At 33.2% G+C, this 18,598-nt stretch overlaps 2 protein-coding genes across 6 annotated transcripts in view; both read right to left on the bottom strand.

Annotated features, from left to right (window-relative positions):
• Positions 1 to 18,598, bottom strand: part of LOC150101516 (vitamin D 25-hydroxylase-like) — a 31,875-nt gene that overhangs the window by 9,598 nt on the left and 3,679 nt on the right. For 2 of the 5 annotated variants that reach the window (XM_090400571.1, XM_090400570.1), the window contains 3 exons: positions 18,182 to 18,428; positions 14,586 to 14,768; positions 347 to 474 (listed from right to left, as the gene is read on the bottom strand). In XM_090400571.1, the coding sequence (XP_090256697.1) occupies positions 347 to 473 (127 nt within the window). In that variant the 5' untranslated portion in view covers position 474; positions 14,586 to 14,768; positions 18,182 to 18,428. Of the gene's footprint in view, positions 1 to 346; positions 475 to 2,939; positions 3,247 to 14,585; positions 14,769 to 18,181; positions 18,456 to 18,598 lie in introns of those variants that run through there. The other 3 variants (XM_090400573.1, XM_090400572.1, XM_090400569.1) reach the window with 3 other exon arrangements.
• LOC150101515 (cytochrome P450 2J6-like) overlaps positions 14,676 to 18,598 on the bottom strand; it is a 38,783-nt gene continuing 34,860 nt past the window's right edge. The window contains exon 7 of the mRNA XM_090400820.1: positions 14,676 to 14,768. Coding sequence (XP_090256946.1) covers positions 14,676 to 14,768 — 93 coding nt within the window. The remainder of the gene's footprint in view (positions 14,769 to 18,598) is intronic.

Below are 18,598 nucleotides of genomic sequence, written 5' to 3'. Positions count from 1 at the left end.
AAGCACTCACACAGCAACCAAAAACCTATGATAATAAAAATCGTCTTATTCAATATTCAGTCCCACTGGCAAAGAGAAAGCTATATTGTTGATAAGTGAACTATTGGAACGTGCACAACTACAATGGTAGATCCAAAAAGGATTAATTTTATTAAATTAAGATACATCATTTTTATATATCCAAATAAACTGAAAATAAAACATTCGAATTATATATAATAGAGAATTCAATTTATTTGATTATACAGTCTAATGATTTATTAAACTTTAATAGGAATATCTAGCAAATTAATCAAATATAAGTAAGCATCCGTTCAAAATCTTTTACATAAATCATTTTACTTACTTGGGTTTTCCTGAATAAGATTTAAAGTCGCATCATGTGGTCTATCAAGGAAAATCGATTTAGTTAATGCCTCTTTTATGCTTTCAAAATCATTTAGAAAAACAACGTAGCGGCTTCCAATGTTCATACTAAAAATAAATAAATAAAATCGTTATTATCACAGTGAATGAACAATATATTAAATCCATTATTTTGCTTATAGTATGCTAGCAGAGAAGCATTACATTACAATATTACGTTTACTTACATTAACAGAGGAGCGTTATCCAAATCCTTATCATATTAATTGCTGATTTTCTTTCTATTATTTCACTCTTTTAAACAATATATGCCCATGATTTTAAAGGAATTTGAAAATAATTTATTTTAATACAGGTTATTTTCAGTAGGGCCCGGTAGAACCCAACTGAAAGGCATAATAGTGGTCTTCCTGAAACTCTGTTGATAACAACTGTGACATTATACACATTATAGTTTCCAAAACGTAGTGTTTTAATATGGTTGTCCGCGCGGTTAGCCAAGTGGCTATGCGCTTCGCAACCATATGCCTGGGGAAGGAGTGTCCTAGGTTCGATTCCCGTCGACGACGCGAGGAGCTTAAGGATCTTCCTTAGCCATAGCCAAGATAGCCGGTCTTGGGCGTAGACAGCAGGGTTTTTTCCACCAGTATATCTGGGGTTTTTCATCCCGCAAGCAAGCAAACCGGTCCAGTGAACACACACGGATTACAGTCAGGAATACTGACCCAGCTATACGTCTGATTCGTCAGCTATGCCGGTTCCGGAGCCCGGATAAAATTTGGGGGGACTAAAATGGTGCCGTACTTCCCCGTAAAAAGGGGACTCACGGCCGTGTATCATCATACGATTATTATTATTATTAATATGGTTAATACCAATTTGTTGATAGTTATTTACAAAGTGATAGAGTTATATACGCATGCGTGACTATTCAGTCTAAGCATTAAGTATCACGATCGAAACCATTTGAAAAAAAAATCACAGCATATTACGGTGTATAAAATTTGATTGAGATACACATCCGTATCGAGGCAAAATTATCAAACTAATCCACTTGGTGATAAATAAAGTTAAATAAACTCGTATTTTTGAGATATTTAAGCCAACAGGACTCCCGACACCCCTTTTTTTTTTTTTTGGATATTTTCCAAATTAGTGACTAGGGTGAAAAGGTAGCGGATTAATTTCATCGCCAAGTATAAGACTACCATTTGTTTATTGGAGACCTGAAGCGCTTTAAAAAGCTGGCTGTTTTGTCACTAAAGCATGGTTACCTGATCAGGTAAAAATAATTAAAAATACAAAAAATGTATAAAAATTAATGAAAAAATAGGATCAATTTTTGTCAATCAACGGTATTAATTTATCACAGGTGTACAGCTTTTCTTGGGTCAGAGATACATAAGAAAGGATAGATTTTGGCCAGCCGTAATTCAGTCTTTCAGTTTGAGATTCATCACTCCATGAAGTCTTTCTCAGATTCTCGTAGTGTCCAATTTACTCTTCCTCGATAGGCACAGTGTCCTCAGAAGTCATCTGCTCTTATACCTAATTCAGGACATCGATTATTAACACGCATACTGTTGGTCCTTTTGTCTGCTTCTGTCATCGGTCTACTTGTGGTTGCATGAGTCAGATTGACTTCATGAGTTTGGATTATCACACCTTTCTCAGAATAGCAATAATAAGATTGCAAGGGATCATATGCAAGGCGAGAGTTTCCGTGGGTGACTCATCTCACGATTTCCTTGAGAGTGTCTCGCACTTGTTGTTAGTCACGGCCACGTGTTGCAGGCAGCGCCATTTCGCATCAAGATTTTTCCAACATTTTGATTATTGAATTCAAATTGAATCTGATATTATAATATGAATGCGTTTTTTTCCTGATTTTCAACAAATATCGACCTTCAAAAAAGAATGAAATAGAATATATCATGATATATAAATAGAATATATCATGTTTTCAGAAGACTTTTTGTGACCTCCGCCTTATGTATCAAACTGTAGAAGATGACCATCGGGTCTTTAAATGCTAATGTTTCGAATTTCGATTGTGTATTATTTCATGAAAATAAATTGTCTGATTTCCCTGCTTTTTGATATCCATAACATTTAAATTCTTCATAATATTCTACTGTTTTAATTCTAATATTCTGTTTTATATTTAGAAAGAATGTTACATAGATATTCGGTCAATGACCAATAACAATCTTTTGTCTCTTTTTGAAGTCACCACATTAGGGAAAATTATTTAACCCTTTATAAATAACAAGTAGAAAAAAAAAGGAAATTTTCACGGATAATACATAAAAATCGATTAATAATCATGATATCTAGTCAGAAAACTGTGGAAGCAGAGGAACTCACAGCTCCAGAGGTACTTTGCAGACTTTACAATCAACAACTCAAAATTCACTTTTTTCTAGATTGCTAAATGATCCAGAAATTACAATCTACCCCAAAATTATCAGTTAGTTTTAGATTTTCATAAAAAATATAAAATAAAATGATTATAATTTCATTACGTAACTTGTATCTTATGTAATCTCCTTACATATATATAGTTTTCTTACCCCAACACTTTTCCATATTTCTTGGAAAGCTCCACCAACTGTAAATGAGCACTTCTTTTCAGAAATGGAAAATATCCCACTATAGGCAAACCAATCGGACCTGGTGGAAGTCTTTTTTTCCTGTTTAGACGTGGAAGGATGACACATGCACAAAGTACCACAATAAAAACACTTATTGCAGACGACGTAACATTTTCCTCTACAAAACTAAGAATATGCGATGCCACGTTCTTCATAGTTATCGAAAAAATAATTAATTTAACTGCGGAACATTAATATCGCTATTTACTTTTCAAACTCATCAATTTCTGATCATTATGTAATAAACTTTGTCCTATTATGTGAAGAAATCTCGCAAAACTGATATGAAAGGAAAGTGCTTGATACATATCGTGTTGTAAACATTTGGGTGATAAACGAAAACATTTTCTGCCATCTGGTGTTATATCTGTTCACTAATATAGAAAAAATGCACGTACTCAAAGCGTTTGTTGTAATATCAATGTAGCAGCTTTCGTCATAGCGATGGAAATTAGAGCAGTTTTTTGCTAGCGCACTGTAGTATGATTTGCTTAATTTTGCCTATAAAGTGATTCTATATCCCAAATTTTAAAGTTTGTCAATTCATAATAGGAATAAATAACATATGGAAATCTCATAAAATCGATTCACATTTTATTAAACGCACATGAAATGGATAGATAAAAAAATATAATTTATTTACTATAATTCATGTTCCTATTTTAATTATAAAGTATAACTAAAAAAATTCTAAAATAATTTATCGGATTTAAATGTTTTTACATTTCTAAGTACGTTTTCGTGAAGGACTTCAATTAAATCTTAAATAATTTATTGAAAAAACAGAGCTTCCTGTTTACAGCAATTGACAGAAGCATTTAATAAATGATGTTCCGGATCCTTATCTTACCGAACTGAGTGCAGGAAAATGAAGAGGATTAAAAGGTACAAGAGGTTCAGTCCAAAACACGGTATTAGATGAAAATTTATAATTCAGTGGCAGGTATGTGTATTTTTTAATTTACACCGTAATTACGTATTTATTATTATTTAATTTATTAATTAACTGCAACAAATAGACATTCGCTTATAAATTTTAACAGGTGAACAATGGCACCTCTCTTAAATAGATAATTTTGTAAAAAATTTGCATTAACAAATAATTTGGGTAGTAAAGAATGTGAATAATATGCACCTGAAAACAATTATTTTAATTTCTTGAATCGCGATCCCCCTAACACTGATATACTTTTTGTTTTTAAATTATGGATACCTGTACAATAGGTTTTGATTGAGAAGCTAGAATAAATCTAGCTTCTGAACAATAGCTTTCCAACTAGACTTGAAGAGAATTAGAGTTTTCCGAATGATTTTCCTATTTCTTACACACTTTCAGCCGGTATTACATTTTGCAAGTATCTCAAGTTAAACGCATTCATGGTATTTCGTGTGAACGAACTATCAATTCAACAAATTTATTTCTACTTATTTCTTTGCTTAATTGTAGTAACGGAAAATTGTATACTGACAACCAACATTAATAATATTAATTATAGGTATCAGTATACAATTTTCTATTATTAAAATTAAGCAAAGCAATAAGTATAAATAAATTTGTTTCATTGATAGTTGCGCCTCCGTAGCTCAGTCAGACGAAGCCCTTTGGTCGGAAGACCTGGGTTCGATTCCCGTCAGTGACGTGAGGAACCTTTATCTGGTCATCTTTCGATGAAAGGTGAGTTAGCCGGTCTCCTACGGAGGTAGGGGTTTTTTTCACCCAGAAACTCGGGTTTTTCGTCCCCCAAAACAGGCATACCGGCCCCGGATTATAGTCATGAATACCTTCCAGCCATATTCTGACCTGAGCCCGGATAAAATTGGGGGAGGGGGGAAGCAATGGTGAACCACCTGTAAATCAGGAGTACTTACTTTGTGGGCAATGCCTACAAAGTCACCTACGGTCGAAAACGACTCATCAATCAATCGAATTGATAGTTATGTGAAAGTTATCTCAGGATAATACGTTATCATTTACCCTATCTTCACACTACCATTGTTTCATTCTTTTGTGTATATCATTGTGGTTGAAGATTAAGCGTAAATGACATCCTGAGATACCATTCACATTTTTGGTTTGCTTTTTTAGCTTTCATAACCATGTTTTTATTTACCTATATTCGATCTTTCATTCTGACCTTTTGCCAGATACCAAATCATCAAGGACATGAAAAATAAATATTTATTGCTTTGGCCATTTAGGACCACGCTCAGAGACTAAAGCTGATCATAAAATACAATAATTAGATAATAATTAATAATTGTTGAGGAAACAAAAGATTTAAAATAAACTAACACTGCTGTCTAATTAAATAAAGCTATCTAAGTGATCAGTTTACTGAATTCGAAGGCAGATCAGTTTGACGACAATGTACAAGAGCAAATAAAATAAAATAAAATAATAAATAAATACATTTACTGAAGTTTATTCGAACAGAATAATGAAAAATCTATCCCAGATTTCTACATCGTTATTTAAAGCACTGAATGGTTTTGTTTTAAAAAAAAAAACCCTCTTCCCCCCCCCCAAAAAAAGGGACTACATGAAATCCAAATGCCACTCTCGTTTCCTTATCGAGTATGATGAACTGACTATGTAAGTTATAGAAAGTTTAACTTAAATTAATTTCACGATTAAATATATCATTATCTATTTTGATGATTTCATTTGGCATTCATTTTTGATTATTTCTAATTTCTAGTTTATTGGCCATTTATAAATTTATAAAATTGATGTCAAGAATACTTTCCATCCCGATGATAACGGTTTGGAAAGTATTCTCCCGATTAGGATATACATTCACTTTCGAAAATGTCATTCTAGGAAAATCCAGCATTGTCACATTTAAGGAACGCAAACGTCCATTTCCGGTGCAAATCTCGAATTATCGGTATTCTATCACTCCTCCAAGTCACCTTAGTTGAATCTTGTAAAATGGAATCTAATTAACTTTTGTTGAAATCGTATAAAGACACATCACAAGAAGGCTTTGAAAAAGCTGCCTCACATGAAATTATAAAGAAGATTTACATTTACTGTCATCAAAATATATCACAAATCATTCTCTCACTTTAAATCTCTAAATATGAATAAAATATTTTAAATCATTCTAAATGCTTTATGATCATATCGTATAAGCTACGTGCCTTAAATTCTATATATAGATTTTAGAATACTTGCGTTAGATTTCAGTATAATGGAACTAACAAATCTTCATTTACTGTATATATATATATATATATATATATATATATATATATATATATATATATATATATATATATATATATATATATATATATATATATATATATATATATATATATATATATATATATAACAAATTTAACAAATTATACATTTTAGCTTGAAATAAGTTTCAAAGAATAACAACAAGAAATAACCAAAAACGCTTTTATTAATTTTTAATACGGCGTATTGTCTCCATTAACAGCCAAAACAGCGGTACGTCTTGAGTGCATGGACTGGATAAGATGATGAAACAGTTCTTTCGGAGATATTTCCACACTATTCTGTGAAAACAATTTAATATTTATATCGTTTGATATTTCATACCGTTTGGGCAAGTCTGAACATGATTTTGTACACAGTTGCGTTTTCTACACTGTTGTATATAAAGAATGTTTTAAAATAAATGTGTTACATTTGCCAATTATTTTTATAACTTTATAATTTACAAGAAAACCAAAATAATAACTAATTGTTTTGAGCAGTGTATATATAATTCGAAACAATAAATTTCAATCATAAGGCAAGTATCTGTTTTGAAAGACTACAATCACTGACAGAATTATTACCATTTGTTTCCAAATTCTGCGAGAAGAAATACCTTCCACAGATTTCAACCCTGTATATCAAAATTTCCTAATATATTAAATGTTTGGTGTTTCAGATATGTCATTCTTTTTGACACGCACGACCCTATCAATAAAACAGACCCAGGTTTTGCCGTCTCCTATATATAAAAATTATTCATTGTTACTATTCGGTGTCAGTTTAATTCCTTGTGTCTGCAAGTTATTCTATTGGGTGTCCCAAAAATCGCCATACATAGGAAAAATTAACAAACTCATATTGTATCTTATATTTTAATATTTTTTATATTTATATATTTTTATATATTTTATACTTTCAGATACCCTAAAAGAATGCTGCTCTCAAAAGAAGAGCGTATTAAAATAAAGGTCCATTTAGCTACAATTTCCCATTTTTCCTATGTAAGGCGACTTTTACAGCGTACGTCAGAAGATCATTCACATATTCAATTAAACAAGCGTCAAAAGTTAGGTATAGGAGAACAACGTGACATTAACCGGACTCTTGAAATGGCACTCGAGTTCATTCTCGAAAACTAACTTTTCGCACATTGATTAAATTACAATGGTTAAAAAGTGGGCCAGAGGATTTCCAATTCTCTATAATTTTGAGGAATATTTTGCTATCGTTTTGGGTGAAAGAACCCAAAAGATATGAGATGGTTTTTCGTGGTCTAATTAGATACTATTTTCCTTAGTGCTTGAATAAGATATATTTAAAATGGAGAGGATCAATGTTAAATCATGTCTGATCTTTAGGTGATGCATCCGTTCCCCACCCACCCTCTGTTTTTGAGTAGGTGGAGTCATAGAAGAGAAGGAGTTGGGAAGATTATTCGAGGGATAGGATAGTTAGATCTCTATTGGTGCAAGACAATTTTTGTTTTTCTTTTTCCTTTCATATTTTATTTATTAATTTTTTTATATTTAGCCATTCAAAGTCTGATTTTAAGAGATATTGATTTTTCCAGAATATGCTTTACTGCACTGTTAGAAAACAAACAAAAATTCCATAATGCCTTTTAATATCATAAAGAACAGATGAAACTGATTTAGCTATATCTACGTTTGTAGCCAGAGGAGCAGTCAAACTCCACCGTAGCCAATCGAAAATGGTTTTCCCAAGAATAACACTAACTTTTAAACGACATCCAGTGAAGAGATGATGAGCATATTATTACCTAAAATAATTTGAGTTCTATGGTGTCCATTTTCTCAGTGTATGGGACAAAAACAAAGTCGTGATAATGATGTGTGAGGTTTTTAATGGGATCCAAAATAATCGTGTTTCTAGCTCGGCAGAGTGAATGGTAATCTGATCATGAATGTAACTTAACAAAAATATGTCAGCCGTTATCCAGAATGAATTCAACAAATATGAAGTCAAACATTGTTTTGAGATCATATCTTTATACTAAGAAGTAACTTCTATTTTAAAATGAAAGTATCGTTCTAAGTAATCTAGCAAAATGGATTTCTTAGAGATGACTTTTTCATTACCCTTTACTAAAAGTTCAGTGCTGAAGATATGTAATCTGCTGATAAGAACATTAACTCCTTTAAAACATTTCTTTCACATTTCTTTTTGAAAATCAGAATTTGAGAATTGGGCATTATAGCAGTTAAATATTGAAATCACAGTGAAGTAGAATGTTTCACTTCTATGAGCATATACGGCTTTGAAAAAATCCAACGGACATCATATTATGATAAACAAACTAATTTCATAGCATGTAGAGCATCCTTTCGCTGCAATAACTGCAACAATCCTACGGAGCATAATTTCTACATGCTTGAAATAGCATTCAATTGGAATTTTGTACCAATCTTCCTGTAGACATGTAATGAGGTCCTGTAATGTCGGAGAGCGGATGTCTCTTCACCTCACCCGATGCTCCACCTCATAAGGTTGAGGTGAACACTCTGTGGAGGGTAGTGAAGTGTTGTGACGATCTTGTCCTAAAACCAAACACCACAAAGTAGGAAGCATTGCGCTGTGCAGAATTTTCAGTCAGATACATCTCTGAGTTCAATGTCAGTGGCAACACACACAGAGTTCAAATTTCCATTTCATAGTTGGGGTTGCACACTCTGGTAAGAGACATTCGCAGTTCGTCTGGCATGCCCACACCTGTCCATCTGCCTGGAAGATAGCGTAGCGTGATTCCTTGCTCCATAACACAACATTAAGCTTCCACCTTTCTTTGCACCACTGAAGAAGACCCTGCACGTGCTTCGGTAATGTGGGGCTTGCATATTGCGGTCCTATCAAGGAAACCCATGTTGTGATTCTTGGCTCTGAATACTTTTGTGCATGTTTGTGTTTCAGTCGATGCACTGAACTCTACATTCAACGACTCTGCGAAGAATGACGGTTTTTACATATTATCCTTCGAAATATCCTACGGCCACGTTCAATGAATGTGATAGGTGGGATCGTCCACTGCCGGTAGCACTTGTTTTTGACTCCCTGCGTTTCCATCTTAGCATGGCATCACAGATTTTTGACTGGGTTGGCCCAATTTGTTAACAATTTGCAGGATAGATAGGCCTGTAACACGGCATCCTATCACAATGCCTGTCAGTTCTCTTCTCGGCGCAATTTCGCCCAGACACAATTGCACTGACTTGGGAGAATTAAAACGCTTCAGTTTATACCGCTTACAATATCTAGTTAGATGGCACAATACACCTTGCCCATGGGGATGTCTGTTAACTTCTTTCCAAGCAGTATATGAATAAGCTAAGTTTAAATAATCCAAAACACGCTTCGTTAAATTATAACGTGATGATTTACAAGTGTCAGGCTTCTAAGAAGAGTAATGTTTTTGTCGTGCATGGATGTTGAAAATAATCGATCCCATAACGGCATTCTTAAACAAATTTGCAACTCAAACCATTCACGTTGAAATTATTTGCTTGCTATAAACAATACTTACCTAATCCTTTATATAACAGAGTTGCTAATAACAAATTCCTACATTTTGTGAATGGTATCTAAGCATGAAGGAAATATCAAAACATTTCTTAAAAGATCTACCTACAAATTGTTATGGAAAATAATACGAAAAATCTGTTCGTTCCAAAAATATCGGTAGATAGAAGAAATAGAGGATGGAAAGTCTTTTTGACAGAGAAAGATAGAGAGAGGCGGAAATATAGTAATAAGTGAAGACAGCTACTTTCTGTTTCCGAACGAAAAATAACACCTTTTTACCTTCTTTTTTTTATTTCTGAGGATGATGAAGCTATGATTGTAATATACCAGGATAGGTCTCTTGTACAATTAAAAAAAGAGTGGATTTATATGTTGTAAAGACTATTCTTACAAGAAATTAGAGAGGTGATTCGTTTGAATACAAATTAATTAGATACTTTGCTTTCGAAAATGGTTAGGAGATCACTTCGTCATGAAGAAAATAGCTATTGAAAATCTACGTAGATATTGGTGCAAAACAAGATTTTCGGGTGAAGAAGAATGAAAGTAATGTTAGATTTTTAGATTAGAGCGAGAGAAGGTCCTCGAAGTATACGAGGAAGAAGAAAGAGAAGGAAGTTCTTCCTCGTATCAGGAAGAATATGTGAGTGTACTGCACAGAACCCTTGAATCCTCAGCCATTGATACGACATTTGATGAAAGGGATATACTCACTGAACCATTTTTGTAAAGTTACTTTCATTCTCAATACACACAATAATAAGATTGAAGTAAGATTCTTCAACCTTCAACTAATTCCCCAAAATTAGTTGAACGCTGTGTTTTGAAGAGAACTGAAATTCGCTGCTAAATGGACCAGATTGACGACAGTTTCTAGTGATTCCACAATTCTTTTCTTCGGCTCATCTTAGCAACTAAAATAGATTCTTATTTGTCCCAGATCACTGGATTAGTGATAGAATCTTCATCGTTATGATGAGCAGAATTAAGAACGTGATTAGATAGAACCCTGTCTCTGGTCCTGCTATACGCGATGTCTCTATTATACTCTTCCATACGCAGCTCAATGGATTTCTCCGTCTGACCAACATAGGGCACATTGCAGTGACACCAAAGATTACAGGATAATTTAGGCTGTCATGTTTCGTTTTAGGTCTATTGAGTAAGGAACAGAGTTTGGAAAGAGGAGTAAAAGAAGTCCAGATTTTAAATTTCTTGAGAATTTTAGCTAACCATGATAAAAACGGAGCTGATATACGGTAGAGACATCACTACTATTTTCAGTACGATGAGCAAGTGGATTAATTAGAAGCTTACGAGCAGAAGAAGGGACGAACACGTTCACCTCATGTAGAAATGATGCCAAGTTTTTCCCGGGAGGACAATGATGAGATTGTGCATGATGATATCTGTTGGTATGCATACCTTTACTATAAATCGATGTCTTCAGTATGTCTTACATTCGACAGAATTTAAAATAGAGGAACAGGAAAGAACTGTTACCTTCCAATTTCTAGGTACATTGTATTCTTGAGTTTTGAGATAGTTCAGGAACACCTTTAAATAATCTGATCTATTGCTCTAAATTAAGAAAACATCATGAATATACTTTTTTCCTATAATCTTGACTTTAATTAGAAGGAATTCTTTTCCCTCAAACTTCCTAAATACAGATTTGCTAACATTCCAGATTAAGATGTGAAAATAGAGAAGGGAATCTAGCTTGAATTATGCACATCAACCTTCAAGAAAGATGAGCTCAGTAGTTGAGCAATCAGTAGAAATAAATTTTCCCCAGATGAATAATCAAAGTTAGCTTGGTGATGAGAATTAAGGACGCAGAAGATGCTTCAAAGTGTTGTGTAACTGTACATCAAAGACAGTCAGATCAATATCTAGTTATATCTGGTGTGGAATATAAGATCTAATAAAGGCATATGTTTTGCCGTTCTTATGGAAGTAATGCAAAATGCACTTAGGAGTTTTGAGTAAATTACCGAGGCTACTAATTAAGGATTAATGAATAATAATAGATCGACTTCTCGTGTAATTAGTAAAGTAATAGAGCACATCATTAATGTCTATTTTGAAAAGTATTCGTAAAATAAACGTGTCCTAGTGTCTGAAACGAATTGTTGAGAACAATGAGATAAATAGAAAATTTAAGTTGGACATGTAATAGCAAAGGGACAAGAAGATAAGGGATTTCAAAATGCAGAGACGTGTAATAATTGGTTAAACGATGTTCAGTACAATGAGGGACTGCAAGAGAATGCATTGTAAGTTACAGTGTGTCAGGTGAGTCCAAATTTAAAAACATGGAGATATGCATTTTTGAATGAAGTGATGCCCTAAAATTTAAAACACCGTACCATTCTTAGTAATCGTAGCGAATTGAATTTTACTGACACGAGCGTTTTGTATTCTGCTTTATTGGAAGTCCAGTACTTAATATGAGTAATCCAGAGCTAAATTCATCCATCCCTATAATATTTGTTTCGCGGCGGTTTCCTTATGAAAATACGTTTTAAATGGCCTCATCTTTTATTCATTTTCTCCTAACTAGCCTTAGAGTAGCAAATTTTGAAATGACTGCACCTCAGTGTTTCTTGATTTAATGGGCATAAAAATGGGTATAAAAATTTAGGATGAGGTATGATCAACTCAGGAATTACAAACATCCAGTATTGAAATCAAGTTGCTTCCAATGATGGTAGTCACAGGTAGAATAACTGCTTACTAACTGTAAGACGGTAAAAGTTAATAATTTTGAACAATACCTCATACTAAATACGTGGGGAGTTGGTGTATTGAGAGACAAAGGTTAAACAAATTATATCATTTTTATTCCCTGAGTTAGATGGTAAAGTGTACTTAATAAAAATTATATTCTGGATATTATACATATTTTTTCTTACTCTAACCAAGCATTTCATTTCATTGTTTTTCAGCTCTTAGAGTAAGAGCTGACTGCTACAAGGCTTGCGGATAGGGGAATGACCTTTAGATATAAAAGCTACCCACGAGATACGTAGGGAAACCGTTGCAAAACAAATGCCTACGAATGATTCTGGACGCCCCATGGTTCGTCAGAAACGACCAGATTCACAGGGATTCAATTATCTCCCCGCTCATCTCCTCGTTACTACACTCCCTAGCAGAAAACTTTGTCAAGAAGACGCTACCCATCCAAATAACTAATACAGCAAGCTGCAAACTACGACGAAAAAGATCACTGCAAATTCCAGAGACCCAAAGCCATCCCAATACCTAACGATGACACATAACCACTCCTGCCCCCCACAGGGCGAGCTAAAACGCTCACAAACTGTTTCCCACCACTGCTTCCGAAACAGACAACGGGGAGTATGAAAAGCGCTAAGCTTCATCCTCTGCACCATTAGAGTTCTGCGTTCTTCTCAAGTAGAGAAACCTGACGAATAAGCAGTCACGGACCAATAGCGGTAGTCACTAACAGGGTATGGAGGCCGTTTAGCATTTGTCTCACTCAAAACCTCACTGTAACCCAATGACAGTACTATCTCATGGCGTGACAGTGCCATAAAATCACTCATATACGATGGTAGACGGGCAACATCATCTACAGAGAAGATTAGGAGGAGTCAGACATTAATAATATCCAAAATGATTATTTTTTCTGATTTCTGTGTATATTATATGGCTGTATTTAAAAATCGTATCCAAATTTAAATTATCCATCTCTCACTCTAGTATTTGGAGTGATAATCTAATCTGACCAGGATCCCAATACCTAACGATGACACATAACCACTCCTTCCCCCCACAGGGCGAGCTAAAACGCTCACAAACTGTTTCCCACCACTGCTTCCGAAACAGACAACGGGGAGTATGAAAAGCGCTAAGCTTCATCCTCTGCACCATTAGAGTTCTGCGTTCTTCTCAAGTAGAGAAACCTGACGAATAAGCAGTCACGGACCAATAGCGGTAGTCACTAACAGGGTATGGAGGCCGTTTAGCATTTGTCTCACTCAAAACCTCACTGTAACCCAATGACAGTACTATCTCATGGCGTGACAGTGCCATAAAATCACTCATATACGATGGTAGACGGGCAACATCATCTACAGAGAAGATTAGGAGGAGTCAGACATTAATAATATCCAAAGTGATTATTTTTTCTGATTTCTGTGTATATTATATGGCTGTATTTAAAAATCGTATCAAAATTTAAATTATCCATCTCTCACTCTAGTATTTGGAGTGGTAATCTAATCTGACCAGGAAGCGTCCACCAGTAATATCATTCATACAGTTTTTGAAAGCAAGATGCCTGCATTTTGTAATACTTGCTTATTAATCTAATTATTATTTTTGGTTAAATTTAATTAATTATAAATATAACTAATTATTTCTGATTAAATGTCCCCAGCGGCAGACCAGGCGACAGGTCGGCTACGAGTAGTAGTAACAAGAAGTCGCATCTAAGTAACACGCGGACTCTGCATAGGAAGCGGAAATAACGCGTAGTGAAAGAAGATTTCTGATTAAATGTAATTGTTTTAACATCACATACATTTAAAATCTAATACTTCGTTTTATTTTATGTGTAATTTGAAATATAAAAGGAAGAACAAATCATAAGACTAATTATGTTTCACTTTATATAACTTAGAATAAATAAATATACAAAATTCATTAGATTTAATTAGTAATAAAAATCTCATTCTATTAACAAATGTTCAATTATTTAATTTAAATAAATTGATTTATTTATTTACTTTCAAAATTATTTATTTTGAATCAAAGCTTACCCGTAGAAAACACCATCAAATAGCTAGGTTATATGGCTTTTTTCCGCCTGAATATAAAAATCTCTCTGGATTGAAATGTTCTGCATTTTTTCAGTATTTCGGATCATAATGTGCTTCCCAAATATTAGCAAGTATAGTTCCAACTGGAATATCGTAACCTTCTATCGTTGTATCTTCAGCAGTCTATTAATATAAATGTGTAAAAACTTTATTTTAGCTATAATTTTTGACTGGAAATATATAAAATATTCTCTAAATGTGCAAAAGGAAACATTGGATATATTACACGTATTCATTTCTAAATATGCTTTTTAAATAACTGTTTCATACAACTGGTTCTTTTAGAAGGTTTACATATTTATTTCTTAGCCTTTGTTTTAGTTAACGTAATATTTTAACCTATATTTTTAATGGAATGGAACAAGTATGATAAAGTTGAAATATTTTTTAAAGCTTTGGATTTATGTGAAAATTATTTACTATATTTAATATTGGAAATTATTTTCACATCAACAGCGATGCAGAATACCTCTAATCTGAAAGATTAGAGGTATTCTGCATCGAATTCTTTTAGAAGGTTCTTTTAGAAGGTTCTTTTAGAAGGTTTCTTTTAGAAGGTTTACATATTTATTTCTTAGCCTTTGTTTTAGTTAACGTAATATTTTAACCTATATTTTTAATGGAATGGAACAAGTATGATAAAGTTGAAATATTTTTTAAAGCTTTGGATTTATGTGAAAATTATTTACTATATTTAATATTGGAAATTATTTTCACATCAACAGCGATGCAGAATACCTCTAATCTGAAAGAGAGAAAGAGAATAGAGATCTAGTTCGCGTGTGTAGGAATAAAAAGCAATCGAAGTTCTGACAGAAGTGTTTTGAAGGAATTATGCTACCATGATAAGCTGCAATACGTATTTCTGTTACATAATTGAATCGTTTCATGTTATGTAATAAACCGAATACAGTGCATAATGATTGATTTCTCCTTGTGTTTTTTCTGTTAGGAAAAAACACAAGGAGAAATCAAAATCATTATGCACTGCATTCAGTTTGTTACATAACATGAAACGATTCAATAGATACAGCATAGAGATTTTGTTTTCATTTCTTCCAAAAACTATTTGAAGTAATGAAACAGTTATTTGCGTAATTTATTATTAATTAAATTTTATTTCATTCTCACACTCACGTTCATAATAAGATCTCGAATCATAATGATTTGACGTTTTTAGAGTTAAGTCAAAATAAGTAATGTGCAATTAACATGATGACACCTGATATCATGTTAATTATTTTTTTTTAATTTTTTTTTTTAACGCTATCGTCCTTTCTCCGACCTTTCGCTGTCGAAACGTAACTAACGTTTCTTTTTATAGACAGTGTGCATAGTGCTTGCTGATGAAAAGATACGTGCACGGAAACAAACGGGTAGACATCGAACTTCGGTGGGAAAGAGGGAAGAAATAATCGACGCTACTGCTTCGGTAGCTGCTGCGATAGCTACCATTTAGTACACGTGGTGTACTAGATGGTAGCTATCGCTTGCATACTCGTGTTGCAACCTGCGAGATACACAAGGCTATCAAGCCACCAATCGGAGGCGTCAGTGTAAAACCTTGGAAATTATGTTTGGACGTACGTGAAATGTATGAGAGAAATAAAGACTGAATAGTCCTACCATAGAGCGTATAAATAGTAGTTTATACGCATTTGTGGTTTTGTTGTTAATTTTATTTTATAGTTTTTCGTTTCTCAAGATTCAAGAAAGTTGCTGATAACTAGCACAAATTGTATGTCGACATTTACCATTCATTGTGGGGCTTTTTGTGATATCACTAACCATATGTAAACCACAACACACAAATTTGCTGAAAGAGCATCAGCATTTACTTCAAAACTTAGTAGTTCTTAGTAGCGAAGATGACACCTTTCAGCTCATGCAGCTGCAGAAGGAGCGTTTATTTGACCTAAATGAAATGTGACGTTTCATTTAGGTCAAATAAACTGTTATTCTAAATTAATAACGCATATTTTCTATTCCAAGATTTCTTGTGCGCATACAGAAAGTATAACGATAGTTGTTACTGTGTTGGCTAATTAGTTTTCATCAGACGCTTCCAATAGAAAAATCTCTTAACTTAATTTCAATAGTTGCTCGATTTATTCATTCATTTCATGGGTATCAAAGCAAAGCTTTTGAAGTTCATTCTTTAGCAAGTGAAACAAAATCTTTATTGTGAATGCTGTTGCAGGTACAGTGAAAACTTTCAACGTTCAAGAGACAGAATTATTTGTTTTTGAAGTGATAATATGAATACAGATTTTGGAGTAATACACGTCTTGATTTAAAACAACGCTCTTAATTAATTAACGAACTTATAGAACAGGAACACCACTTAGAATTAGTTGTGATGTACACATAATTCATAACAGCGTCCAAAACAATCTGTATTATTCTACCAATTGAGACAGCAGCTGTATTTGTAAAAATTTAAATGATCTCACTCATATATACATGCATACTTACATACACAGTTTGCTTTACTGAATTACAAAATGCCAAATTCAAAATATTACTTAAGCATTGCGTTACTCTTTTTGTTTCTGTTGTCCGTCATCACCCGAATTTAAAAATTGTTGAGCGTTTGAAGAAAAACGTTATAAATCAACCTAAACGAGAACGACCTGGATATTTCGGTTATCTATTGCTCAAAATCAGTTGGAAATCTTTCATCAAAATATTCAATAAATGGAGCGTCGAAGAACTATAGCTTTTAAAGCTTTTAGAGAATTACAATTATCGAACAAAAAAAAAACTTGCGAACAGGAAGAAATTGAAATTTGTTCCTACAAAAGCAAGGGAAAAACAGAACAAATTAAATTATGAGAGCTCGAACAGTGTACAAAAGATTTAATGTTGGAATTCTATAATTGCATTGGAATATCTTGGCCTGTGGGAAAAATCTTTTGATGAAGCGTCTATTTTTATTTGGATAAGTTTATTTTATCTAAATAAATATATTATTTGGATAAAATATGCATTTTATCCTGCATTTACCAGTATGGAATGAAAGTCAAAAAATCTACGATTTTGCATTATCTAAGTTTGATGAAACATTGAAAAGAATCGGAAATAGAGACAACTATTTGACCAGATTTGTTTTGTAAAATACTGTATATGTTGAAGAAAGATACTTTGAATAGAAACAAAGAAAAACCAACCTGTCGGCTAATAAATAAATATTCCAATATGTATAATTTTAATTCTTTTAGCCTCTCGCTCACTCTAAAAAATGTTTCGGTTCGGATGATAAATTATATGGTCATCCATGTAATTATCCTTAGTTGGTCACTGATGGTTCAAACCTACATGGAAATCCTACCACATATCATTTGTATTCCGATAATTCGTTTGCTACTTATGCTATCAGTAGGAATTCAATTCAAATTTGCCGAGAAACAGATTCAAAAATAAACAAAGTCTCTGTTAAAATAAAGCGAAGGTCTATGTATAATTTTTGTTTATATTTGATTAAAAAATAATCGTAATATATTCTTGTGGTGTAATTAAATATAATGAAGACTTACGCTTTTGGGAGACTCAGTAGAACGACTGCCTGGTATCTAAACACTTCCCATAAAGTAACTTCAGTTGGAAGATGTAGATAATCGTCCCATGATGGCATCTTTTCAGTGCCGACAATCTCATCGATTTCAGCTTGAACAGGCTTTTGGACATCTGGAAATGTTGTCATAAGTAAAAGGTGAATTGATGTTGCAGTAGACTTGCTTCCTGCACCAAACAACACTGTTACATTCCCTTTTAACATATTTCCTATTTAAAAATAATAAAAATATTATCCTTTAGTGCATTGCAATGCATTATTTTCTTTCCTTTATTACGATACAAAATAAATAGCTACTAAAAATTCTTGAACAAACTTTACCGTAAATTGATAAGTACACAAATAATTAAAATTCAAATCTTTTTGTTTGAATACAGCC

The sequence above is a fragment of the Typopeltis vanoorti genome, chromosome 11, assembly GCF_054136105.1.
Source record: "Typopeltis vanoorti isolate ZY-2024b chromosome 11, IOZ_Tvanoo_1.0, whole genome shotgun sequence".
NCBI lineage: Eukaryota > Metazoa > Arthropoda > Arachnida > Uropygi > Thelyphonidae > Typopeltis > Typopeltis vanoorti.
The sequence above is the reverse complement of the archived record's forward strand: the minus strand, read 5'-3'. Positions and strand labels throughout refer to the sequence as shown.